The sequence below is a fragment of the Dryas octopetala genome, chromosome 3, assembly GCF_963921425.1.
Source record: "Dryas octopetala chromosome 3, drDryOcto1.1, whole genome shotgun sequence".
NCBI classification, from domain to species: domain Eukaryota; kingdom Viridiplantae; phylum Streptophyta; class Magnoliopsida; order Rosales; family Rosaceae; genus Dryas; species Dryas octopetala.
The window spans coordinates 6,226,707-6,253,363 of NC_141368.1; the positions used below are offsets into that span (position 1 = coordinate 6,226,707).

The following is a 26,657-nucleotide window of genomic DNA, read 5'->3' on the forward strand; positions in this document are numbered from 1 at the left end:
ACTTATATTATAACACATAAGTTAATTATACTACGTAGCAGTATATCGGTTATATAGAATAATTTCTCCTGGTCTAAAAGAAGTTCTGATCCAGGTTTTGATGAGTGCTCAAAAAGTTCTGATCCAGGTTCTAAAGAAGTTCTGATCCAGGTTCTGATCCAGGTGGGTGTAGTAAGCCAATTCCCTTATTGCCCACTGCATTTCTTTGCTATTCAATCTTTGTCCCCTACACGCTCCAGAAAGCATTGCTTCAATAATTGCTAGTTGAAGCCTTGAAGGTACCCTATTCAAATCTAAGTCTGTACACCCACAACCCAAGTTTAGATAATTCGACTTGTACTCGATACATCCTAACATATACCCAAAAGATCCTTACAAATTAATTATTAGATCTTTTGAAGGAAAAACTTATTTAATTATTGTATTTGTAAATATTAATTTAGGGTTTTCATAATATTGTATACGTTTAGTAATTTTGAATGGAAGTAAAATTATCATTAAAAATTGGGTGTTAAAGTCTTTTGCATGCCCAATACAAACAGTTCCAAAACACAAATTGGCGTTAACATAAGGCAAACCACATAATTTTCTTAAAGTTTGCAACTGAAGTTTTAGATGAGTGAATGAACATGCAGTTGCAACTGAACACACCCTATAGTTGGCCATGGATGAGAGGCTCTGTATTCCCCAAAATAGTAAAATTCCTATAAATGATTGATATATTTCTATGGGATACCAGTTCCTACATAGATACAAAAACCCCATGCTCAATTGTACATAAAAGAATCTTGTAGAAATCCACAGAAGAAGGGCAAGTGGTTGAGAAGAAGCAACGACAAAACAGGAAAATAAGAAAAGAAAAAAAAAGTTATGAGTGACCACTGCACCTGCTACCGGAGTGAGCAAAATTCGATAAACAGGCACCATTGCATGTACAACCAATAATGCATATCACTAAACTCCAAACTATTAGCTTCTGAATCACAACTAAAAGCCCAATATGTAAAAACATCCTAAAGCAGTCCACAGCTATATTGCTGACAACTGACAACAATTGTCACATACTCCCAAAGATTGAACTGTATCAAATAAGACTTCCCTTAGGAATTCACAGTTCCCTTCTAGGTCTAGGAGTGGACGAGCCTGAGCGAGAGCTCGAGACTGGCAGCACTTGAGGATCATATTTTTGGGAAGCAAGATAAGTAAGGGCGGTGACTACATCGGCTATGAGAGGTCGCATATTAGGCTGTTCCTGGACACACATTGCAGCAATGGCGAGAGCTTGATACATGCCCCTCACTGGATATTGGCCTTGAAGCAGTGGATCAGCAATCTCTGAAAATTTCCTACGATCTTTAAACAAGGGTCGGGCCTGCAACAAAGAGTTAATGAGCAGAAAATTCGTAAGATTGCCAGAAAAAAGTCATTAGAGCTAGTTTCCAGTACAAGCCATCTAAATAAGTTTCTTCTTTAGCAGAGAAAATAAATTGTATTGCCAAATGGTTCAGTTTCCAGTACATGCTGTTCTACGAGGTCAACATTGCTGATTAGTTGTTGTCAATATGTGTGGGAGGAGAGAAACATTACAAATCAAACCTTATAGAACAGTTGCTTAACATTCTCAACTCTAACTGTAACAAAAAGAAAAAAGTAGTTATAAAATTAGAAGGGGCCCCCGTTTAAGAAGGTGACAGAACACCAATAATCTAAAAATAGAGTGCTAAATACATTGAAAACAACACAAATAAAATAAATTACTAATGAAAATGATTCAAAAACAAAAATATTAAAGCAGAGTAAAAGGCATGACTCTCTTACCCATGCAACCAAATTGTGTTCCCCAGCAGCCTTTGAATTGTCAATTGCCTTTCTTCCGGTAATGATTTCAAGAAGAACAACCCCAAAGCTGTATACATCAGATTTTAATGTGAGCTGACCAGTCATTGCATATTCAGGGGCACAGTATCCATAGGTTCCCATCACCCTAGTGGATACGTGAGTATTATCTCCTACAGGACCTAACTTTGCCAAGCCAAAATCAGATAGCTTGGGATAGTAGCCTTCACCAAGTAATATGTTTGAGCATTTAAGATCACGATAAATAACGGGGGGGTTAGCTTTGTCGTGCAAATACTCCAATCCCTTTGCAGCACCTGCAGCTATTTTCATTCTTGTATTCCAGTCAAGTTGGTTTCTATCTGGTGGTGGATCTGGCATATATCAGCATGTGAGATCAAAAGGGTAATTAACAACGTTAAAAGATGCCAAATAGAAGCTAGACAACAGCATTGGTCCTTAAGCACCATATGCTGAGACGCTGACACATTGAATATGCTACCACATGGTACTAATAGCTGGTTAGTTTGTAAAATTCCTATAGCATGATTAAATGGTTTTGGATCATCTCCAGCATTTTTTATAGGGTCATATTTCCCCATTTTCATACAGTAAAATTTAATAATTCTATAAATGTCAAATCTTACTGATTTCTATAGCATTGTAAGTATTCTATTGCAAGACCTACTTGTACTATTTCTAAATTGATTATCACCAAGTAGATGAAGAACAAGACCTCAAGAGCCAAGACAACTTTACAATTATGAACTTTAGGCACAGAAATAATGGCATCAAGTGCTGTTACTGCTATATATATACATATACCATGTAGATGGTCTTCCAAAGATCCCAATGGCATGTACTCGTATACCAAAAGCCTTTGATCCCCATCAGCACAATAGCCTATTAAGTTAACAAGATTGGGATGGTGAAGTAGGCTTAACATTAATACTTCAACAAGGAATTCCCTGTTCCCTTGAAGCCCATTGGAATCAAGTTTCTTGATAGCCACTACCTACACCAAAGGAACAAGGATCAGCTCTTACCACATGCCTAGCATGTAAGGTTAAAGATACCAAAACACACAAACAACAATAAACAATAGAACCTTTAGTACTGATGGTAAAAATGTTAGTTACAATCCCACAGCAACATAAAGCATCCCACCGACATGTTGCACTAGACAAAGATTAACACTGCAATATGAGTATATCCATAATATCTACACTGGCTGAAAGTGCATGTGATTATGGTGAGAGTTCCCAATCCAGGGATTTCTGCTCATTCAGGACATTTTGAGATGACAGTATGGCAGAAGTGGAGAAAGGCACTATCATGGTTATTTCATAGGGTTGTTTGAGATGACAGAGATGGCCACAGTAGAGATGGAGGTGAACGGGTGTAGAGCTGTGTGTCATCTAGTCGCGCTAGCACTGTGGTGTCATGGTGATGGTTGATATGGCAACCCCATCATAGTAGTGGTGTGTGTCAGAGCATAGAGTTTGCAGTGGTGAGTTGATGAGAGTGGTCACGGCGATGAGATGAAGGCAGAAACATCATAATAGTTACACTGCAGCTAATATTGAAGCAATGGCAGAGCTGGCAGGACCCCTGCCTCCATCGGTAGATTTAGGCTTGCCACCGGCACTTAAATCTTTCCAGTTTTACGTAAAACGATTTTTCACCAAAATACAAAATTTTAAATTTGGTCTTCTTTTGCCACATTTTAGAGCATAGAACAAGCTTAATATGGTAGAAAAGCACATATTGAATAGATTTAAAAAATGCAGTGAGCCCCAAAAATGTAATAATTCTAATTTCTAAAACTTACTATTTACAATGCCAAAAAGAAATCTTAAGGTGAGGCTGTAAAACCACCAATTGAGCACAAGAAATGAGAGGCATGAAAATAATTAAAAAATGGGTACTATAAGTTTTCAAGCAGTTGAATTTTTGTAATAGTCAAAGCTGGAAAAGAACCTGATTAGTACTCTCTAAGCGCCCTTTATATACTTGACCAAAACCTCCTTCACCCACAAGACAATCTGCTCTAAAATTTTTGGTTGCAACTGCCAATTCACGAAATGTAAATGTATGTGCTGCAATGTGATCAGAGCCTCCATCCGTAGAGGCCTCTTTTACATGCCGTGCCGCATGTGCCTTCAGTTCTTCAAAGTGAAAGAACAAAGAGGGAAAAGCATATAAAAACCATGCAATGCAAAACAGTACACCACGTGGTAAAATCCAACAGAAACTTGGATTTTATAATAGAAAAAAGGCTTACACTCCTACTATCATCATTAAGAGTTTGGAAAGAGAACAAAGGTTCACAAGAGACAAAATATGTAGAGCAACACAGCACAGACAATTTTGAACTATGAGGAGCAAATCAACTTGTCCTCAAACAATACATGCGTTTCAATAAAAACTGATGAAGTAATGCAAATTAAAACTCATATAACCATCACAAATTGATTTCTCTATAATCCTTCAACTTAGAGTTGTCAGAGATGATTTCCAAAATCCAAAATGTGGGTTTGACATTGAAGATAACTCATTACTCAAGAACTATGACACAGAGCCCTATTCAAACCGAAAACACAACCAGAGCAAACATAATCAGAAAACTAGAATACCCAAAAACCACTTGAGGACAAACCCACATTAGCTTATACCACAAAATGTATATGCTCAATAAGGGTGCCAAAAAAGTGTCATATCAAATTAACTAAATCCAAAGGGATCGCATATATTAATGAAAACCCCACAAAAAAATGATTCAATTGATTATAAAGGTGGCATTCCAGCATTAATCTAAAACAAATCAATGTACTAAAAGATGCATAAAACTGGGTAATAAAGGTTAAGTCAGATTGAGCATGTAAGCAATAAAATTCTAAATTGAGAGTCTGGTATTGTTTTTGAAAAATGTCCAGTATTGTTCATGAAGATACCTGTAATTGATGAGATCTGATCTACTGGCTTGTTCTTTTGCTTCTTCTTCCTTGCATTTTTGCTTGATTTTCCAGTGCACAGGAACCAACTCATTGCTTGTTCTATCTCTCTTACCTCAATATTACTTAAGAGAGACAGAGATGGTGAAATTCAGACAGATGCTCTGTTCATCCTGCTATATAACTTTCATTCATAAAACCCTTATTTGCAATGGTATCCTTGTGTCTCGGAAAATTGCATGTCACTCCCATGGAGTCAAAATTTTCATTTTTTTCACTTTGGCCCACCTTACTTCTTGTTTAAACTTATTTACAAACCAAAAAATGAAATACAACTTGTAAAGTTTATTCAATAAATTTAAGGATATAAAAAAAAAACTAAATTAGTTTGCCAAATTGGTAATCACATTCGGCACATTTTTTTATGAGATCTATATCAATTAATGTCAATTGATTGTTTTTTTTTTTTTGGGTAAGAAATTAATGTCAATTTCAAAAACATCATTTTCGGCATTACTTTGCGGCATAATCGATGCTTTGAAAAAGCAATTTGTAAAACCGCGTTTTTAGGAGTTTTAAATTCAAATATTTATATCAACATTTTTTAGAAAAGTAAAAAAAACTAAACTAAACAAAATTTATCGCTATGGAGCTCAAAGGGAAGAAACTTCGACATTCACGTAGACTTATTGTGTTTGACTTTAACTAAATTAGGTTAAACTAAATGTTTGACTTTAACTAAACATTTGAATGTGTGTATACTTTGACGAGAGGAAAGTTCTAAAATTAATCAGTTAGTAAGATATTAATTATATTACTAACACTAATTATTATTTTTAGCTCATTATACAATGTAATTTTATTATCCAAATAGTTTATTTTTTTAGACTCTCATTCAAATATCATCTTTGTAAAAAATTAATAAAATCGGAAATCGTTTAGTCAACTATTAGTAAGCTAATTGTGCGCATGTAAATGGCCGAACACAAGTTTTTCAACAAAACATGAAATGATTATAATGATAATCAAATAGCTAAATGATTTATGATTTAGTTGATTTTTTACAAGGTACGTTAATTTTTTGCAAGGTACGTTGATCTTTGAATGAAGACCTAAAATATAAACGGTTTGAATTATGAGATTACATTGTGTAGTAGACCCAAAAGGGTGATTAGCACCGTATTATCTTACTAATTGGTTAGTTTTAAAACATTTATGATTCTTTGATTGTATTTGTACTTTCTAAATTATGTTTGGACCTTAACTAAATTGCATATATACCTTGACTAAATTATGTTTGTATCTTAACTAAAGTATGATTATACCTTAAATACATTGTGTTTGTACCTTGACCATATTGTATTTGTACCTTAACTATATTTGTAGCTTGGCTAAGTGTTTGTACGGTTTGTACCTTCACTAAATTATATTAATATTCATCATTTACACTTTTGGTATTCAATATTTATATCTTTGTTGTTCAAAAATTGTATACTTAGTAAAGTTAATGATTATAAAGTCCATTTTTTGACACTTAATACTTTTAAGACCCAGGTCCTTTTTTGATATTTGAAGAAGGCCCAGTTTATACCAAACCGGTCCTCTCTTCCGTCTCCGTCATTCTCTCTCCGTCTCCTTCTCTTCTCTCCGTCTATCTCTATCTCCCTCCCTCCGTCTGCAAGCTTTGCCGCTGCTCCCTTCTTTGGCGACTCACCATCGTTGCCGTCGTCGATCGGACTATCGTTGCCTCTGCTTGGATCGATCTCGGTGCCCTTCTTCGGCAAACCACCACGAAGAATCCTCCCTTCACTTTGAGAAAAAGGTAGCAGAAGCCGCAACTCCAGATCGACCTCCTTCCTCACTCCCCACCTCACAAGTATGTCTCTTCTTCCTATCTCTATATCTCTTTTCTCTCTCAGCTTAGCTTGGAACATGGTCTACGCTGCCATTGAATTAGGGTTTCAGATTTTGGGACTCCAATTTCAGGTGGCAAAGGTGATGGACATGCCACAATCCAAGTCCATGTCTGCAATTGCAATACAAACTTTCATTTGAAGAAAAAGTTTCATTGTAAATTTCCTTCGCTCTCCCCCTTGTAATTGAAACTTATGTTCTGTTGCCTTTATTCTACATCATATATTGCTAGCTAGAATCAGGTAATTAATGGTACTCGAAAATTCACATTCCCAATTAATTTTGTCTGTGGATGGGAAGTTCTCACTTTTGTTGATGAAGATCGATTTTAAGTTTTTTTGTTTTTTATGTGTTTATGTTAGAAAAATACATAAGATTTGTATATGTATGTTGTTTCTGGGTTCTTTTTGGAACAATGAGAATAGTGATTGTTCGATAGTGGCAAGAAATAATAGTTGCCACTGTGACAGTAGCAATTAGGTGATTGTTACTGTGTGATAGTAGCAAATTAACAATCACTTGATTTGTTACTGTGTGACAGTAGCAATCAAGTGATTGTTACTGTGTGACAGTAGCAATCAGGTGATTGTTACTTTCTGAATTTTGTAATTTTCTATGGTTTGAATTTTGGTAATTGTTATTGTATGACGATAACAAGATATATTAGTTATCTTCAACAGATGATTGTTACTGTAAGACAGTATCAATACGTAATTGTTACTACCAAATAATAACGATTTTTGATTGTCACTGCCAGACAGTAGCAATAAGTGATTGTTATTATCAAACAATGATAATACTTGATTGCCACTGCCCGGCAGTAGCAATAGATGATTATTACTATTCGATAGTAACAATTATATTTACTATTAAAACGTAAAAGATTATGGATGCTTTATCTTGATTTTTTGTATTTTATATTGGTTATTATTTAATATGTTTATGACATGAAAATACATAAATTATTATTTTTTTTTTTGGGTAGTTTATGTACCAATTGGTACTGAAATGGAAAAAAAAAAAAAAAAAAAAGGGAAAAATGGCATTTTAAAAACACTGTAGCGCTACAATAACGGCGTTACTGTAGCACCGGTTTTTTAAAAGTGGGCTGCTACAGTATTTTATTGTAGTGCTTGGGCCGGATGAATAGTGAATTTTAAAAAATGAACTTTAAAAAAAAAAAACCCTACTTAGTATTCAACATTATATTTAGATATTAAAATTTTAATTTTTCAGAGTCATAATTAAAATATAAATTTCTTTCCAATTTTGTTTTTATAGAAAATAAAACACTCTATTTTCGATTTGATCCGAATACACTCTCAATAACCAATTGAAAACATCTTCAATTATTTACCAAAGAAAACATCTTTAATTCAAATTCTTATAAAAATTCAAAGGCGCTCAAAAAGTCAAGGGAGAGCATTACCCTCCAAAGTGGAGACATAAGTACATAACTTTAGTTAAACTTGTAATACGAAGGATAAAATTGTAATACACTTGTGTTTCTTTTTTAAAGGCGCGTGCAAATAGCGCCACTTCAATACGTTTAAGAACCGAAAATCTCAAAACACAAAACAAAAAAACCGTTGAAATTACAAATTCACAAACCCTAAACCCTGAAACTGAGTGCTAAGCCTGAAAGAAGAAGAAGAAGAAGAAGAAGATGGCGCATGGAGCTTTGTTGGAAGAAGCTCTAGGGCCTCTCCATCTCAGTGGCCGCAGCGTTATGCTCCTCGAAGATTGCGTCGAGACCAGTGCCGCTTTCGTCCTTCACCACGTTCTGAAGCGCTCTCTCTCTGAGTCTCAGCCTCCCCACTCTTCCAACGTCGTCGTTTTCGTTGCCTTCGCCCACCCCTTCTCTCATTACGATCGCATCCTCCGAAGACTCGTACTCTCTCTTTCTCTCTCTCCTCTTTTTTTTTTTTTTTTTTTTTAAACCCGATACTTTACAGTTTGGCTGGTCATAGTTTTTATGTATAGCTGCTAATTTATGTGTTTATTACTTTATTTACAGTTCATTTTGCTATTTATTGATTATAAATTGTTGCAGTTACATACTTACATGTTTAATTGTCACATGAAATATATTCTCCATTATATAAATAATTAAATATAAATGGATATCTGATAATTGGTTTTTTTTTTTTTTTTGGAGCAGGGTTGCAATTTAGTTTCGCAAAGAGAAAATAATAGATTCTTTTTCTTTGACATGCTTATGTTGGGCCCAGGTGAGAAAATAAGGTATAAATTAATGTTCTGCCCAATGCACATTCAAATTGATTTAGATCATGATGTTAATGAGTGAGTATCAAGAGCTTTGCTAATTAATAATAATGCTTTAGGTGTGATCCCAAGAAACTCACTTTGCAAAAAATGGAAGAATTAGTATTGGTGATTTGGTTCTCAAAGTAGACATTGTTTGAACTATGATGGGTATTTGTTCTTTATGTAATTGTATGCGTGACAAGAAACCCTCTCTGTTCGATATAGATGGAGACGAAGGAAAAAACAGTGACAGTGGACTTGTTTCATTGTTTGGGAAAATCCAAAAGACTATAAGTGCCTTGCCTCAAGAGAACAAGGGCTGTGTTACTGTTATGATAGATGATATCTCTCTCATGGAGGTGGCTGCTAAGGGGTCTACGAATCTTGTGTTAGACTTTCTGCATTACTGCCACACTTTAATATCAGAATTTGTAAGACATTGGTGGCTCCTGTTCTTCATTTGTCTGCTTTTCATACTTCTACTCCTTTTGTTCAGTTATTTATGGTGTCCCTTTCTTGTCACAGGGTTGTTCTTTAGTCATGCTCAATCATGAGGATATCTATTCCGGCATGGTGAAGCCTACACTTATTTTACAGATGGAGTATCTAGCAGACATTCTGATAAGGGCAGAACCCTTAGCCACTGGTTTGGCTGCAGATGTGCATGGACAGGTATTTGCTACGACTTACTCTCTCTTCACCATTTAGTTGACTTTTCTGCTTACGAGGTTTTTTAAATAGCTTCTCTAATAGAGAAAAATCAAGATTTTATGCTCTTTGATTTTAATGGTCCAATAGTGAGTTCACTGGTTTCTCATTGTCAATTGCGAAAAATGTGTTGATCCCATAGTACCCTTTTATGGATAGATGTTGGAAAATGGTGGGACCACTAGATAAAACTGGGATTGGTGTTACCAGCCATGGTTGCTCATTTGATGTATTTCTTCACCTGGATAGAGTGCTAGAAAAGTAAAACCTTGTGTTGTATAACCTTCCCAGAAGGCTCATCTTAGTTATGATCCTCATTGTTCTTCTTGGTTGCAGTTGACAGTTCTGAACAGGGGCATATACGATGATGGGCAGGAGAGATCAAGAAAGAAGTTGTATAATTTCCAGTTCAAAGTCAAGGAAAACAGTGTTGAATATTTCTACCCTGGAAGCAGGACTTGAGGAATTTCAAAATGAGGGTGAATATAGCAATTGAGGCACCCAAACTATGCTTACTAGGGGCTGTAGGAATATAGAGACTCGTGTCCCTTTGTAACGACATGAAGGCTGTAATACTAACTTTCAGAATGGAGATGTTAGTTTTCTTCTCATTTTGTTATTTTGCATCCGACCTGAACATTTGCAAAGCTCAATTCAATTGCTGGGGTACCAATCCCTGTAATATTTCTTATCCACCAAACTCAAATAGATGTCAAATGCTCTTGACCGTACTACTGTTTAAATGCATCAATGAAATCATTACTGGCTTTGTCACTCTACTTTCAGCAAGTGCTTTGGTTTCTCTGTTATTGGATGATGAATATATGTACTATATTATTGATCACTTTTTTTTTTGGGTACTATAACGGGCGAGACGCAAACACAAAAGACTATTATTGATTGCATTTCTAATAAAGGTGAATCCAACCTATACTATGCAATACATATGAGTCTCACTTATATTCTAAATCTGTAGTTAAATTTTTTCATAAATAGCTTATTTGTCCTAAAAAAGAGGTGGTGGGGAAGTAGATTGCTGAAAATAAGGGTGTGATTTTGTATTGTATTTTATTTTTTAATTCTAATTATTCTAGTTTACTACTATGCACTCAAAATATTAAATTGTTTTATTTTAATTCTTGAACTAACAAAGGATAAGATTGAGTTATTGAATGTTTAACCTTACTCCCACTTCTCCTTTTATATATACTAGTCATTTGGCACGCGCTTTGCACATATCAATTGGTATTTTTATTGTGTTTTTTTTTTTTTTTTTGTATTTTGTTCTTAGTTTTATAATTTCTCACCACTTTCCACGTTATAGGTGGTGGGGTGTTTTTTTATTTATTAAATTTTATTTTAATGGTTGTATTTTACAACTACGCCCTCATTTATGTTGTTTTTATAAGACTGTTTTTTGAATGAAAGGTAATTTAGGCAATCTCATTTTTTGTGAAGTCTGTAACACTAAATTCCTCTCCTGATTTTATAATATTAAAGATAAATAAGTCGTCTAAATGACTAAATGTGATGCAAATAATTTTTATTTTCTTCTCGGGTCTGAATCCTCTATCCTTGTATCTTGGCTGAGTTGGCTCAATCCAGTGGCTGGAGTCGATGACGAGCAGCTTTGAAAGTGAGAGTGACACGTGAACAATGAGTGCCTAGTAAGTGTGCGTGGTAAAAGGGAACGTTTCCCTTTCGTGCTGACTTTTTCTGTACAATTCGGATAACGCAAGGGACACAGTTTTAATGGTATTCATATTCAATCTGCATTGCTTTGTTTGTTTGGTAGGATTGGGAAGCCAAGCCACCACCATAACATTATATATGCACATGAAAGCCAGTTGCTTAATGCCCATGTCAGAAATGTGGTGTCAGGGTCGTCTTCTTCATATTTTGTTTCACTTTTCTCCCTTCACAGTTGATCGTATGCCTCCAAATGAATTGCTTTTGTTTCTCTTCCAGAAACAGATCCAATGATGCATGAATTGGCTTTACCTTCTCTTTTTGGAGGAGACATCTGCGGAGTACATAGATTTCATGTACAGGTTAGCTCCCTCTGACCATTGGCCATTATACTTATAGCATCTTCTGTATGAGGTTTTTACCATTTAATTGGCTGAATATCCATCCAAAAGGAAAATAACATCAAAACAGGAATGATCCATAATTCAACAAAGAAAAGAAGGCCATGAGCAACAGTAATTCAAACCATCTAATAGTGCAAATGCCAGTTTTGAACAACAGCATACCAAATTAGAATTTTATTGGAGAAGGCTCTTCCCTTTCAAGGATTACGGCCTTATCGCAATGGAAATTATAGCTATTTTCAGTCTACAATCATAATATACAAACCCATGTGTCTTTTATTGTCATCACAATAATTTGTCTTTAATCAGAGTAGTTCTGTAACTTTTGGCTGGGATACTGCATCATGGAAACTAAATGCTCCCTGCTTCCCTCCCATATGCATAGCTGGTGCCGTTCTCATGTATGAAATTCCACACGCACTATCAATGAATGGGGTAAACTCAGCAATGTGTGTCTTTGTCTCTGTTTTCATGCATCCCCTGTCGAACAAACTGTCCACGAACACGTGGTCTCTCATCAGCCAGTTTTTTTCTGCTCTGGTACCTGACCTGAAAAAATGAAGATTTTTCTGTTCACTGCTCACCCAAAATTGACCATACAAGTAAGAATTGCATATGACAGTACAAACACAACAAGCTGACCCTTTTGGTTTCACAAAAGAACTTAGCCCACTGCTATCATACCAATTGAAACAACAAAAATAAAAAATTGAATGCCAAAAATGATGTTGCAAAGGTCCAATATAACTAATGGAACCTTTCTTCTGTCTGAAATATGCATGGTGATTAATGTTTTTTATGAGAATCTAAAGTCACATTCAAAGATGTCCAATTATGAAATTACTTCAGGATGAGAAAACTGCAGATTTAAGGTTCTGTAGGTAGACTCGATGGATATTATAGTGATGTTGCTCCATACTGCTATGCCAAAACTCAAAACACAATTAGAATTACCTTCTTCTCAAAGCATCTCTCTTTCCTCTTCTGGTGGAATTTATTTAAAGCAGCCTCTCTTTGTGAAAGATGGTTTTGATCAACTCCACTTCTGCTCCCATCTCCAATTGCAAGGATGGTTCCTTCTTTTCCAACTACACCATTATCACTGTCCATGTTAGTTCCCCTAGAATTGATGGCAAAGCTGCACCCATTCGTCCCGTTGCTACTATGGTTACTTCCAGAGCCACTCCCATGCAAACTGTGATTACCATCATTCCCTTCCATCGGTGCACCCAACACATCAGATGACCCACACTGTGGAGCTGCTGCTGCCAGACTTTTCAAAGACAAATCATCATGATTGGGTAACTGCTGGTGCTGCGGCATATTATGCACATGGTGATAATGGTGGTAATGGTGATGGTGGTGCTGCACTTGGACCTGCTGATTCATGCCCCTTCCTTGTGCCAAAATTGTGTTACCATTTGCAGTATCAGCTTTACCTTGTATTATAGGCTGGGACAAAGATATAAGGCTATTATGCTCTGGTTGGAAGGCGGAGGCGGGGTGGAGACATTTGATTGTTGATCTTGGTTCTGGTTTCTCCTCAAGTGCCCTTTGTTTGGTGAGGAAATTGTTTGTAGTGGAGCCCATGCCATTGTTGTTACTAAAGCCATCGGAATGCTGATAGAGAGGAGTGCTATTTGAATTAGAAGGAAAGTTTTGCAATGATTTTTCGTTTGATGCCTCTGAGCTTTTATCAAGTGGAGAATAACTACCAACATTCCCAGCTGGGGCCGGGTTAGAAGTTGTACGCAAACTATACCTGCACAGCACCAAAGATTAATTTTCAGTGTTAAATTTGGATTTAAATATAATTTGGAAATGAGTGTGATTCAATTTCTGAGTATCTGTATACCTTGAGAAGGCTGAAAGGTCTGATTGTCTCAAAACATTTGGATCATGGGCATTGGACCTAGTATCTTGAATATCTTTCTGTGTCTTTAAACTGAGCTCAAGAAAAGGAATTTCCTTACTGTCATGGATGGCCTTATCTCTTACGTCAGAAACCTTGTAGACACCATTTGGGATGTCAAACATGATACATTGCATCTGAGGATCAGTGGTACTGTTAGTGGTGACACCCATTAGATCAACAGCTTGGTTTCTGAATTCCCCATTTTGATTTTCATTGTTGAGCTCGGGTTGTCTTTTCTCTAGTTGCTCGTCACCTTTCATTAAGTTCATTTCAGAATGTTTGTCTTTGTTAGTGCCAGCTATATCGGTCAACTGTTTTTCTTTTGGTTCTTCAAGCTGCACATTTGGAATTCTAGGTACTGCTGTCTTCAAATCTTTGCCCATGACAACAGCATCTAAAGATTGAAATGCAATATAATTTTTACCAGAGAAGGGGGAAAGAAAGAAAGGAACAATAGATAATTAGAATAAGATGCATACCCAGCTCTTCATCCTGCCCTTCACACTCCCTCGTTGTAATTGCAGGCACCCAGTCATTGCAAAATGCTTCTGGCCTTAAATGAATAACCTGGCTGATCTGAAAGAATAAATCCAAGCTATGCTTGGGAAGTTCATCATTACCTCGCCTAGAGTCCCACTAAAAGAATATATCTGACGTATAACTTCATGCCTATATGTATGAAATATATTGATGGATCGTATAAAGGAAGTTGCAGAAACTTATTATTACTGAACTTGAATACAGTGGGTGTAAAATAAACTTTCTTGATTGTAGTGAGCAGATGATTGACAACCTTAAAGTTAATTTTCAATTTTTTTTGTTGAACCGTATTCATGTCAAGTGGTGATCCTTAAATTTTCTAGATTATATGTGCTGCATGGTCTGCTCCAGATTATGCAGCGGTGAATTGAACCAAACTGGAATACATCATGAGCAGGTGGACTCGTACTTGCCAACCATTTTTTTAAAAACTAGCTTAGTGATTCAATTAACTGGGATTAATACTCCAAGAGACTTGTTACTTATTACCTAATTCTGTAATAGATTGCATTATTGCAGTCTTAATGTCTGGAGGGATGGTTGTTGGTGTTTGAGGCTTTGAGCCTTTCAATTTGATTGATGGATCTACTTGAACCCTGTATATACTAAGGGTAATACACCCAACAACTAACGAGCTGCATATGGTTATCTACTATAAAGTACAGAGAAAGATGACATTTTTTTTGGGTGTGTGGAAAGGCTGACCAACCCAACAGGTTTGGATCTGTTACTTCAATTTTTTCAGTTTAAATCGGTTTCTAACTTTCTATAATTGAAAATTTGAAACCCTTGTTTCAGTTGGCAGCTTTTGTGGGATAAAAATAATAAGTGTCATGTGATGCAACTAGAAGGTTGTAGTGGTTTTATTGATTACAATTTAAAACCATAAGGTCCTACACAATGAAGAATATATACCTCAGAGCTACTTCCATTGTCATCTGGATTCCTAGCATTCAGACCAACGCTTCCATTGTCATCCTCACCATTACTGTCAGTGTTCTTGTCTGCCTTTTCAACACTTGTTGACGTTGTAGATTTTTGAGTCTGGATGCTACTTTCACTTGCACTACCGCTAGACTGGTGAAAGGATGAATAATGAATACAAAACAGAAGTTTGACTCAAAGAAAACAGTAGCACCCTATTTTTAGCAAGTATAGTTCAGTAAGTGGTGCTTGGTGACACTTGAATGCATATATGAGAACCAAACTGAAGCTTGAAGTGTCTAGTAGTCCCATGGCATAGTATCATATATAAAATGGAATAACTAAAGCAACTCACGCTGAGGCATCTCCTCCAAACATGCTGCCAAAGGTTTCTGAGCTCATTCTTTCGAATAGGCTTCACTAAAAAGTCAACTGCACCCCTTGATAAACAGCTAAACACCATACTCATAGAATCTTGAGACGACATCACTGCACAAAACTCACCAGGTTTAGCAGCTAAAGTATCAACTTGTTAAAAGTAATATGGGCATCACCGCATCAGTATTACTGCCACGTGGAGGAAAAAGCATCAGAAATATACTCACTAATTACAGGAATATTCTTGCAAGTTTTGTGTCCCATTATCTTGCTCAGGAGGCCAATGCCTGAGAAACATGGCATGACAACCTCAGTCAAAACAAGATCAACATGAGTTGTAAGGTCTTTTAAGATTTTCCAAGCATGTATCCCATTAGCTACAGCGGTTACTGCAAACATCAAATTCATTTGTCAGTTTTATTGAAATAAAATATCAGATCATACAAAGATTTAACGTAATTCATACACATGTTATTATATGCTGCCTTACTAACCTAAATAGCCAGATTTTCGTAGTAATGCAGTGACAACATGGCGAGTTGAATCGTCATTTTCCACTAGCAGAACCTTGAGAGACCTGTGAGGTTGAAACCCCTCCCAGCAACCCAAAGGCCATTGAAGCTGTTCTTCCGACCTCTGCTGCCCACCCTCATTAACCTGCAAATCATCTTCCTTGGAGACCCCTTGGCCCTCCCCCCTAATTTCCTTCTTCTCATCCTGAATATGGAAATTTAATTCCGCAAGCTCTTGGCTTACCGGACCATTTCTATTCCCCCGATTCATCCCTATCAACCAGATTCAAACAGACCAATAATCAGAAAGGTTATAGACAACAAGATACAACAAGTCCTAACAAACACAACAACTCCTTAAAAAGTTCCTGCACAAATTCAAAAGAAACCAACTTGAGACTGAATAAACACTAGAAAGCAATAGCTGATAACTTCAAAATCAACTTAACAATAACATATGCCTGATGAATGCCAATTCTTCACTTCTTGGAAACCGAACTAAGATCCAATAATTTATTAATTCGTTTTTCTCATCTTCGAAATTAATAACAGGTAAAAATTGTAGCTTCAAATTACAACATAAAATTAAGAAAATAATAGTTCAAATTAAAAAAAAAAAAAAAAACAATATATGTAAATCATAATGTGAAATTTGTGAATTTACCTCTAAAACTTGGTTTGAGCTCGATCTCAGCCTCCAAATGAAGAGCTTTCAGTTCGCAAGCGCACGAGCTTCAGACTCAGAGCACGTTAGGGTTTTTTTTTTTGCTTTGGGAAAAATGAAAGAAAGAAAGGAAAAGCTCGGAGCATCGGAATCTGCTTCACTGGGTTGAAGAAGAAACGGCGAAGCCATCCATCGATATATAGACACAGATGAAGAAGAAGAATAGGATATTATGCCCAAGGTCAATTAATGACGTGGACGGAGTGGTGGTCTCGAGCCCTGCCACATCGGATTACACGTCGGACGGATCTGAGGAGGTGATCCTGCCGATCGCGTCTCGACACGTGGCGCGCTGTGGGAAGAGTAAAAGGTTTCGTTTCTGTTTCGGGGGATATGTTCGGTTTTGCGAACTGGAAAGTGGAAAGGAGTGGGGCGGTGTCGTCTTCGTCCACGTCAGGGGAGCCCACTTAGGTTCGGTTTCAAAGTTGAAACTAACGGCGGAAGAGACGGCTTATGGGATGACCAAAATGCCTTCCCAGGTTTGGTATATTTTCTTTTTTGTTTTCTTACCTAATAGCTAACAATAGTCCACGTCATCTAAACAAATTCCAACTCCCAACTGTGTTTTCCGGTACAGGCCTTTTTTCCGGTATATTTCTTTTTCTCTTTAACTGTCGTTGATTTCTTGCACACGCTTGAAAGAGAAAAGAAAAAGTTTAGTGAAAAAACATAATACTTATGAAGCCAGCTGTCCGTTTAATCGATCCGTTAATTTTAAGTATCAAATTGTAATATTTTTTTTTTGAATTATTAAAACGTTTATATCATTTTATTTTAGATATTAAATTTCAGTTTAATTACAAATTTTAAAAAATATAGTTATACCGAGTTGTGACTGTCTAACAGTCATAACCTTTTTATTGATTTATTATTTTTTCAATATTTACAAAGCTTAAACTTTAATGTTTAGTTTTTGGGTTATTAGACTTCATCTTTCAAGTCTAAATCAAAAGCATTAAATCCTTATAAATTTTAAATTTTTGTGAATTTGAAACCGTCACAACTGTGGCTGTTCGACCTAATTCAAAATGTCTTGCTCTAGATTAGTACCTTAAACAAAAAAAAATTAGTATCTTGCTGCTTTGTTAAAAAACTATTGATGTTTGGTATTTAATCCTAATTTTCTATTGATTTTATTCTTAGCATGATATAATACTTTAAAGTATAAATCATCAATTGAGACATGTTTTTTTATTTAACCTTCATGGGTTTGAGTTCTTGTTCCTTAATTAGATATTAGGTTTCAACTCATGAGTTTTGGAATCATGAGCTAAAGCCTAAAATATAATCTCGAATGATAGTTTCATACCATTAAATTTATTGAAATGTACTTTAAAATGTTAAATCTTGTAAAAAATAGAAAAAATATCATAAAAAATCTATGTTCGTTGTTTAATTAAAAAACAACGTCATGCATAGAGAAATTCTGGTTATAAATCATAGTTGTTAAAAATTTATTATTCCTTAGAACAACATTTATTGAATGATCATGACTTAAGATCACATGGTAGAGCAATCACTCGAGTCCCAAGTTGAGATAATATTTGTTTTATTCAGAATATTGGAGGAAGGCTAACTCGAACTCTTGTCTCGATATTTTTCTTTCAAACAAATATCAATATACAAAATAATTATGTACACTTTATTCAAAACTCTTCCGTGTAATTTCTTTTGCTATCGCCTATCAAAAAATTTTGTCAATATTTTTGCATTCAAACCCTCAATATTTCTATGATGATCAACATTTAATACCTTGAATAGTTTAGCTAGGTTCCACATTTTTTAAAACTATTGATTTTGCATCTAATTTCATGCATAAGTTTGGTGGAATATTAGTTAAACAACTATCATGGGCATGGCGTAGAATTAGGGATGGAGGCTAAGGTGAAGACTCAAGCACGTGGTAATCATGCTTAAAACACAAAAAACATGTGTTTTTTTTGCGTGGCCAGAATAACATTTCATTGGAAAAGCAGAGGCAACAGCCAAACTATGTGGAAAAAAAACATGTGGTAGTCATGTGAAAATACATGTACCGATTCTTGAACCATATATGGCACTGCCAAACTAAAAGATTGAAAGACAGTTTGGGAAAGTGAAGTATGATGAATGAAATTGGATGTGAAGGACAAAAAAACATGTTGTAGTACGAATATATATGTTATATGCACCTTTTTTATCAATTTTTAGATCAACGTGTTTATTGTTTAATTGAGTTTAAATTTGTAAATCATTAGTACTGTATTTCTTTATACAACATACAAATTTCTACTATAAACGAGCTCGTGAAAGATAAGCATAAAAAGAGTGCTTTTGGAGTTTCACAGTGTATGCAGAACTTTACAACTTCATTGAATGCAAAGTCATGTAATTTTTTTTTTCTTATTGGTTGGTTTCAAGGAAGAAATGTTAAAGTCAAGTACATACAAGTTATAGGAAGAGTAAGGCATCCCCAATTTTGTACATTTTGGTTGCTGAATTCACAATTGAGCATACAGTTGACATTGCCATTGAGGATGCTTCTTTCTGCCAAAAAATTACTCCAGGAGTGTATAACCAAGACATCTCACAGACAATTTCTATCAGACTTCCCAGTTTTGGGTAGCATTTCCACTATGTGCAGTTAACCGAACGCAAATAATGAAAAATTAGAACTTTCAAACACTCAAGTATGGATGGAGTATGGGCATTCCCACATGCGGTTAATCGCTCTAGAAAATCATTTTACGTGTATATACATATATATATATCAATAATGATCACTTGCTCACCATAAAGCGGGGAATTCTGCGCTCACCTAAACACCCAACAACTAATTTCAATGGAACACTTGTGACAAAGACAATAGTAGAAGCATGTTTTGAAGTTCCAAAACTCTGCTGAAAATAAGACTTGCCATTCAATTAGGTATTCAAATTGGGTACTCAAAATTCGAGCATTGTCTTTCCATTAGAAGAATCAAGTGAAATTTATTAGTCCTACATGTCATCATGTCAGAAAAACATAAATTTCCATGGAATGTATGTCACTGCATATCTGCATAACTTGCTTTGAATCATTATGACTCTTCAATTATCAATTAAATATATCATTAAAATTCTATGGAAGAGCTTCTCACGATTATCAATTAAGTACAATTTCATTAAAATATGGCAAAATTGTGCTCAAATGGAACTTTTCTGCCCACAAGAAAAATAATCAATCTGAGATAAATCATTTGTCAAACTGACAATATTACAATGTGCACCTCTCCAAACAATACCGCACCCATTTTACACAATTCTAAAACCCCAAAAGGATGCTACATTATAGATAAATGGGCCTGTTCCTGCTTTTATTGCATATACAAGTTTTTTCCTTTCAATTTTAAATTATATGCATGAGCTTTCCCAGGCATGCAAAGAATGATTTAGCTTACCTACTGAAAATTAACTTAACTTGTCTAGTGTATATAGTACAGAATTTACAACTCATGCTGCTGCAGACTGTTTGTCGTCATGGTCTTCCAGATTCAAAGCTTGCAGCAGCTTTGGCCAGGATTCTGGAATCCCTCCAGGAAGATCAAACTCCAACAACTTTCCCCGACTGCGGTAGAACTCCTCCACAGGTTGACTCTGCAAGCAGCGAAGAACAACATGATATGAGATGCACAATCACTAATTGAACCAAAAGTGAAAATTCTTGTTACTATAGTTGAGTAATGACATAAAAGTTTTTCCCATTTTAAAAGAGGAGGGAAAGGGGATTAATGACAGAAATGTGTCTTGAATGGCCATTGTCCAAATGCAAACTCATAAAGACAATAAAGAGAAGCTCCACCTATTAGCCGATGTTGTTCCAATGAATCAATAAAGACATAATAGCCTTCTCATGCACAAAGAACAATGTCTTAGTAAGCATAGGTGGGCATTTATTGCAAGAGTCAAAGCAGGAACTGAACATGTGCCCACATAGAATAATGCCCGAGGCATCAATCCTAATTCCTAAGTAGGAAGAATGAGGAGTACCTTATATATTATAGGTGGCTGTGTTTCAGTCATGTATTCTAAACTTAAAAATTAATCTTTTACACTAGTTAGCCCTTGAAAAGGATGGAAAAGAACATCCAAGATGCTGAAACAATACCATATCATTATATATATGGAGTCGTTCCTTAACAACTTCTTCAGTGTCATCGGCTCGTGTGATAAGCTTTGATGCACAATGTGGAGGGGGAAGAAGTGGAGCCATATACATGCCAGGGTTTCCATTCTCACCCTTAATGTCAATGCTGGCAAGATTATAATTTCCTCCACACTCACTACAAATCCTTCTTCCAAGGCACTTTGCAACTAAAGCCTCTTCACGAAGCTTTAGGTTGACCACCAAGTCAATGTCTGTTACTCCCTCTAAAATTTCCTGTAAAATAATCAAAACTTAGAAGGCAAGTTATAACCATACAGGTCAGAGCATTATATTGAAATGAGTGGAGGGGGGAGAAGGTAGGGAAACTGAATTGGTGGTGCATGAGAATACTATTTCCATTATATAATAGGCTTTGTAGCCAACTTAATGGCACAAAGTCAATGCTCGTCTTTTTTATGTAGCCATTCTAAAAGAAAAGAAATTTGTACTAATGAATGGTATATGTACCCAGTGTAATAATCATATGCAAATTCAATGTACAGAATTGATGAATGGGTACAAATTTCTTATATAGCTATGCTAAATGAACACTGCTGATGAAGCTAGGGAACTTAAAATCAAGTGTCTGACAAAAGCAAAGCACAACATGACCCCCATAAGCAAACATATTGGAAAGGACTACCTTGTTTGAAACAAGAAGCAGCTGAATACAAATTTGTCTGAGCCAAAATCTAAGATTGAAAGAAATGCAATAACATTTGAAAACAAAAGAAGCAAGACAGAAACACCATTATCCTGGAATATGGAGGCAGTATAGTGCTGTGTGTGCCATGAGGATATACTTGTAATACAATTATGTGATTACACAACAAACAAGCAATCCACTTCTGAAAGACCATAAACTTTTGTGCATATTTCAAAACTCTACTAATCTCAACTACATCTTTCAATTAAGACTACTCTGAGTCTCTGAGTCAGTCATCTACACCAACCAGAAACAACTAACAAGTAAAGAAATTGGAATAAATTACCGCCTGTCGAATAGTTCGAGGGAAGCCATCAAGAATAAAGCCAGATTCACCCTTAGCTGCACCAGCTTCAAGACGATTCGACAACAAGTTTATTATAATTTCATCTGAAACCAATTTGCCCTGATTAACAACCTCTGCAAGCTGCATTTGTTAATTTTTAACAAATTAAAAAAAAAAAAAAAAAAGAGGAAGAAGAAGAAGAATTAGAAGAAAGAAAGTGGAAAACCCTAAGCAGGCTTAAGGGAAGAGACCTGGCGACCGAGGGGACCAGAGGAGGAGAGCTCGTCGCGGACGAGATCGCCGGTGGCGATGTGAGGGACGCCGAGGAGAGTCGAGAGGCGAGAGGCGTAGGTGCCTTTGCCGACGCCTGGGCACCCCAGGAACACCCACTGGACATTCCTGTCCTTCACGTCTCGCTGCAGAGGAAGAGCCTTTTGCCCGAGCACAGTGGCGGCTTTAGGGTCAATTTCGGAATTTAGATAAGATGACGAACGGAAGCTCCGGACTGGGAAATAGGTTCCAGCTCTTAAAACGCGGCTCAAAACCGCCATGGCAGGGAGTAAAAGTCAAGTTTTGAGCTGCCAACAGAGAGAGATAGAGAAACAGAGGCTTTCGATTCTGTTTTACCTTTTTTGGAGTTTCCTCGAAGCCTGGAAGTCCAGGATGTTTTTCTTTCTCGTTCAAAACGTGCCACGACAGCACACGTGTTATAAAATCCAGTGCTCTTCTCCCAATGATTTTGTTTTTTTTTGTAGAAAATTTTCTTCTTTATAAAATTATAAATTTATAATTATAGTGACGAACTGACGATTGACGAACCTCCTCCAAATTCAAGAAAAATATCAGTGTGAGTCCTCAAATTACTCAAAAAAATAAATTAAATAGGCTCCAAACATGATTGCATAATTCAATGATTTGATTAACATGATAATAGAGTATTATTTTAAGTTATATGCTGTAATGCTGATCACAGTGCTCCATGCAATATCAGCTTGTAAGTGGCTGTCAATCGCTTATGTGTTCAAAACAAACCTAAACATGATTACATTATGAAGGTCAGTAGGTTGTGGCTTGTCAGAACTTAGACAAAAGCCTCTCAATCTTAGCAATTACATGAAATTTCAGACCCATCGTGCACGAAAACTGTAAGCAAGAAGCAGTTAATAATATAGATTTTAAAACGGGTCAAAAATGAAATTAAATAAAGAAAAACACTCGAACAAAGCACTAAATCAAATCGGAATACAGCATATAATCTTACATATAACAATCAACATCACTATCATTGAAGGATAACAAATAAAATACACTTGCAGTTATACAAAGGTTGTCATCATTCAGCTACATCTGGTCAGCCCTGCCATCATCCTCACTAATTCCATCCCCTGCATGCCTGCAGTCAGAACAAGTAGATAAAGCTAAGAAAACAATGCACAAGAACTACGTTACAACACACAAATTGCAAATCATGTCCTGGTTAATTTTGTGCATCTTCTGGCCAGCCAAATCAGAACTATATGATCACATAGAAAATGTAACCATGCCTAGTTCTCTTTTGATTAAACCACCTAAGAGATTCCCACCTATTGCAAATAGCCGTGATGATGGTGATTTTCAACCTCATAAAACTCCATCTCTCTCTTCCATTTTGCATATGTCTTTCAGTTTTTTTAAAGAGGAACCTTTTGCTAATCCAAAGTGAATATAACTAATAGGGGTTCAGAACATACCGCCAAGATGAGGTTAGATTTCGAGCTTTTCTATCCAGTTGAAGGTTTTCCATGGCACTCGAAGCTCGAATGACATCCTCTGGAAGTTCATCACTGTCATATCTCCAATTGTACTCTTCTTTCCGGTAACCAGACATGGAGGACCCACCTCTCCGATCTGAATGCTAGAATGTATAAGATAAACAGAAACAAAAGCAAGCAGATAAAGGAAGAACATAAAAAATAGCTGTCACTCACCAGATGACTGGGAAGCAGCACCAGGCCTAGCATAAGCACACCAACAAACTAATATCAATTAAGAGTTAAAAGGGGAAAAGAAAAGGAGACTAAATAAATATAAAAGATTGAAGCAATAAAGTAGGTTCAGCACCTTCCCAGTGGAGGTAGGCCTCCGGCAACAGATGATGAAGAAGGTCTACGCATGTTCCGAGACTCTACATTCGATATGGACTCTGCTTCTGAAGTAGTTAGCCTCCTTCCAGTACCCCTGGCTTGAGATAAATTCTGTAGGAACAAGATCCAGTGGTAAGCAATCAGCTAAATAAATAATTACAAGTCAAGACAAATAATCAGGTAGTGGCAACAAAGGGGAAATATTGGCATCGACCCAATCCCAAAACTACAAGGTAATTTTTACTGTCATGCTTGCACACACTTCAAGGATCCCCACTTTGGGGAATAACCAATGGCAATTTGATATATCAGCAATAAATGACTCACACTAATCAACGCAATTCTAGAGAGCCCTGTATCACAAATATGGGCTAACAGCTAACTGCACACGTTTTTTCTAATTCACCACGTGTAGGGAAGCTTTTTATTTCATGGCCATAATGTCCTTTCTTGTTGCCACAACTCAAGTTCTTTTTGGCTTCCCCATAAATAAACTTGAATCAAATCACAACCACTTAAACGTACAGTGATGAATCTCCATTACAAGTGATAAGCCATGTTAGAAAACTTCCAATGTCTTATGTTGAATATGGGCTGCCTTTACTCCACCTTCTCTATAAAGCAAAGAACAAAAAAATACAATAACAATAGAAGAAGAAACAACCCATTCCATCTCCATTCCTCTTCTTTAAATGAACTGTTTTCATACACTTCTTCATAGTTATGAATCTTATGATCAAATCCTCTCCTATATGTCCAATATACACTTATTTGTCACTTCGTATGCTACCAATAGTATTCATCTTCATATACTCATATATTGCTATTTCCAACTTTTACACATCTAGTTTAACTGGGTTTGGTTTTTTCTCAATCCAGCCTTTCCATGGTCACATCATCCCCTTTCTCTTTGGGCTGGGAAGCCTTTCCTTGGTCAGTTGAACCTTAAAATTGTATATTAATCTCATCCTACGACTGATCAAGAGATTTCTATCAAAAATGGAAAAAAACTACTGCAACAATGTATTTTGTTCTTTCATAAATAAAAATAATGAACTTGGAGTTCAGCAATATTGATGACAAAATCAAGCATGAAGAATAAGCTATTTCGTATGATGTTGCGAGTTTTGTATATTCATTTTAAGAAATCTTGCAGTGGTAACCAATTGATATTGCAGTACATACACACAAACAATATACCAAAAAACTAGCAAATCAATTAATATCAAACCTCAAACTTCAAAAATCCTTCAAGAACATCCAAAAGCAAAGGACCACTATCCCCATTTCTGTTAAGATCATATCCATTCTTGTTACTAAAATCCTTCAACTCAGCTTTCCAAGAATCCTTTTGCTGCAATTCAGTGAAAACAAAAGCCACATTCATTTTTGTAAGATAAACAGTGCATTAGTTCAAAACGTATTGCAAAAACCCACCACTTTCTGCATTAAAAATGTTATTCGATTACCATATTACACTCGGGCAGATAAACTTTCAGCGTGTGGTTTAGTTGCGCCCAGTCTAAGTATTCGCATATCAGTGCCGTAAGCAACCTTCCTACAATGAGAAATCATACCAAAATTAAGCCGATGAGCAAAATGGAATGACTTTTATTTAAATAAAGAAAAAAAAAAACATGGGATCAGTAGAAGAACCTGAGGGAGAAGCATGGAGTTGTTTCGCACGATCGTTGCAGCTACCCAGTAATGCCGGAGGCAAGCCTTCGTCTTTCTCGATGACCTTATCCTCCTCTTCAATTGCCTCAAACACACTTGCTCTCAACTCAGCCTACCAACACTTAAATTAGCAAACGACCCCAAAAAATATAAAGCATTTCTTGAATGAAAAATAAAAATTTCCAGAAATTACAAATTACAGCCTAATTTTGCAAAACAGGGATCGCATTCTCAAAATTCGAACGAAGTTACGAGCTTTCAAATTACAAAACCCTAGCCAAAGTCAACTAAACTAGGGGCACCATTTCAGCGATTAACCCGAGAAAAAAAACCACGGTTTGGGTTCAAATCAGCTGCGAATTCACACTGGGGATATCCAGAGGAGAACGCTAGAGGGTAATAGAGGAAAATGGAGGAAAGATGGAGGAAAGATGGAGGGTAAAAAGGAGAATTTATACCCGGATCTTGGCTAGAACGCCCTTCTTCTCGAGGGTCCGAGTGACCAAAGTCTTGAGGTCCATCATCTCCCTCGTGTAGTCGTCCATGTCTCCCTCTTGTTCGTCCTTGGGTTTCAGAGTGAGAGAGGGTTTTGATTGGGTTTCAGAGAGCGAGCTAGCTCTCTTTCTCAGCGTTTTGAATTTCACAGCTTTCTTCGATGCTTTGCTCCAGAGAGAGAGACAGAGAGAGAGAGATATAGAAATTTGTCGAATTGAGAGCAGTGGGTGTAATAATGGATTAATTTGATAACTGTGGGTTCCAGTGGAGGGAGGGTACAGTTAGCCGGTATAATAGTCTGGGCTGGCGTTGTGTGATGTTATGGGTTTGGGCCTTTAATTAAGCCCATGAGTCCATGACCAGCCTGCTAATGCATTTAGGCTTTATTACAAGTCACTCACCTAGATTATGAGCTCGTTTGTACTTCACCACTCAAATTA

General features: G+C 36.3%; 5 protein-coding genes across 7 annotated transcripts; 1 reads left to right on the top strand and 4 right to left on the bottom strand.

The window, feature by feature from the left end:
- Nucleotides 1-639: 639 nt before the first annotated feature.
- Nucleotides 640-4,916, bottom strand: LOC147290153 (putative serine/threonine-protein kinase PBL7). 2 transcript variants are annotated; one of them, XM_086235530.1, is made up of 5 exons: nucleotides 4,791-4,916; nucleotides 3,817-4,004; nucleotides 2,662-2,851; nucleotides 1,819-2,210; nucleotides 640-1,372 (listed from the first exon to the last, which is right to left on the bottom strand). In XM_086235530.1, the coding sequence occupies exons 1-5, from the start codon at nucleotides 4,882-4,884 to the stop codon at nucleotides 1,109-1,111; spliced, it is 1,128 nt and encodes a 375-aa protein (XP_086091656.1). In that variant the 5' UTR covers nucleotides 4,885-4,916; the 3' UTR covers nucleotides 640-1,108. The 2 variants fall into 2 exon arrangements, with proteins under 2 accessions (XP_086091656.1, XP_086091657.1); XM_086235531.1 differs by lacking the exon at nucleotides 640-1,372 and adding an exon at nucleotides 1,383-1,631.
- A 3,384-nt stretch (nucleotides 4,917-8,300) lies between these two features.
- Nucleotides 8,301-10,291, top strand: ELP6 (elongator protein 6). The gene is made up of 5 exons (XM_086235533.1): nucleotides 8,301-8,595; nucleotides 8,866-8,935; nucleotides 9,198-9,403; nucleotides 9,498-9,644; nucleotides 10,017-10,291. Exons 1-5 carry the CDS (start codon nucleotides 8,371-8,373, stop codon nucleotides 10,140-10,142), a joined length of 774 nt encoding a protein of 257 aa, XP_086091659.1. The 5' UTR covers nucleotides 8,301-8,370; the 3' UTR covers nucleotides 10,143-10,291.
- A 1,523-nt stretch (nucleotides 10,292-11,814) lies between these two features.
- Nucleotides 11,815-16,901, bottom strand: LOC147290155 (two-component response regulator-like PRR73). Of its 2 annotated transcripts, none has more exons than XM_086237038.1 (9): nucleotides 16,707-16,901; nucleotides 16,025-16,315; nucleotides 15,758-15,919; nucleotides 15,508-15,641; nucleotides 15,144-15,305; nucleotides 14,168-14,264; nucleotides 13,629-14,082; nucleotides 12,728-13,535; nucleotides 11,815-12,322 (listed from the first exon to the last, which is right to left on the bottom strand). In XM_086237038.1, exons 2-9 carry the CDS (start codon nucleotides 16,311-16,313, stop codon nucleotides 12,215-12,217), a joined length of 2,214 nt encoding a protein of 737 aa, XP_086093164.1. In that variant the 5' UTR covers nucleotides 16,314-16,315; nucleotides 16,707-16,901; the 3' UTR covers nucleotides 11,815-12,214. The 2 variants fall into 2 exon arrangements, with proteins under 2 accessions (XP_086093164.1, XP_086093165.1); XM_086237039.1 differs by having other exon boundaries at nucleotides 16,025-16,410.
- A 3,040-nt stretch (nucleotides 16,902-19,941) lies between these two features.
- Nucleotides 19,942-22,663, bottom strand: LOC147290156 (P-loop containing nucleoside triphosphate hydrolases superfamily protein). The gene is made up of 4 exons (XM_086236185.1): nucleotides 22,174-22,663; nucleotides 21,923-22,063; nucleotides 20,892-21,164; nucleotides 19,942-20,380 (listed from the first exon to the last, which is right to left on the bottom strand). The coding sequence occupies exons 1-4, from the start codon at nucleotides 22,471-22,473 to the stop codon at nucleotides 20,237-20,239; spliced, it is 858 nt and encodes a 285-aa protein (XP_086092311.1). The 5' UTR covers nucleotides 22,474-22,663; the 3' UTR covers nucleotides 19,942-20,236.
- A 461-nt stretch (nucleotides 22,664-23,124) lies between these two features.
- On the bottom strand, nucleotides 23,125-26,436 carry LOC147290157 (protein TONNEAU 1a-like). The gene is made up of 8 exons (XM_086236186.1): nucleotides 26,181-26,436; nucleotides 25,702-25,834; nucleotides 25,515-25,603; nucleotides 25,277-25,399; nucleotides 24,023-24,156; nucleotides 23,890-23,915; nucleotides 23,653-23,809; nucleotides 23,125-23,315 (listed from the first exon to the last, which is right to left on the bottom strand). Exons 1-8 carry the CDS (start codon nucleotides 26,265-26,267, stop codon nucleotides 23,264-23,266), a joined length of 801 nt encoding a protein of 266 aa, XP_086092312.1. The 5' UTR covers nucleotides 26,268-26,436; the 3' UTR covers nucleotides 23,125-23,263.
- Nucleotides 26,437-26,657: the final 221 nt, after the last annotated feature.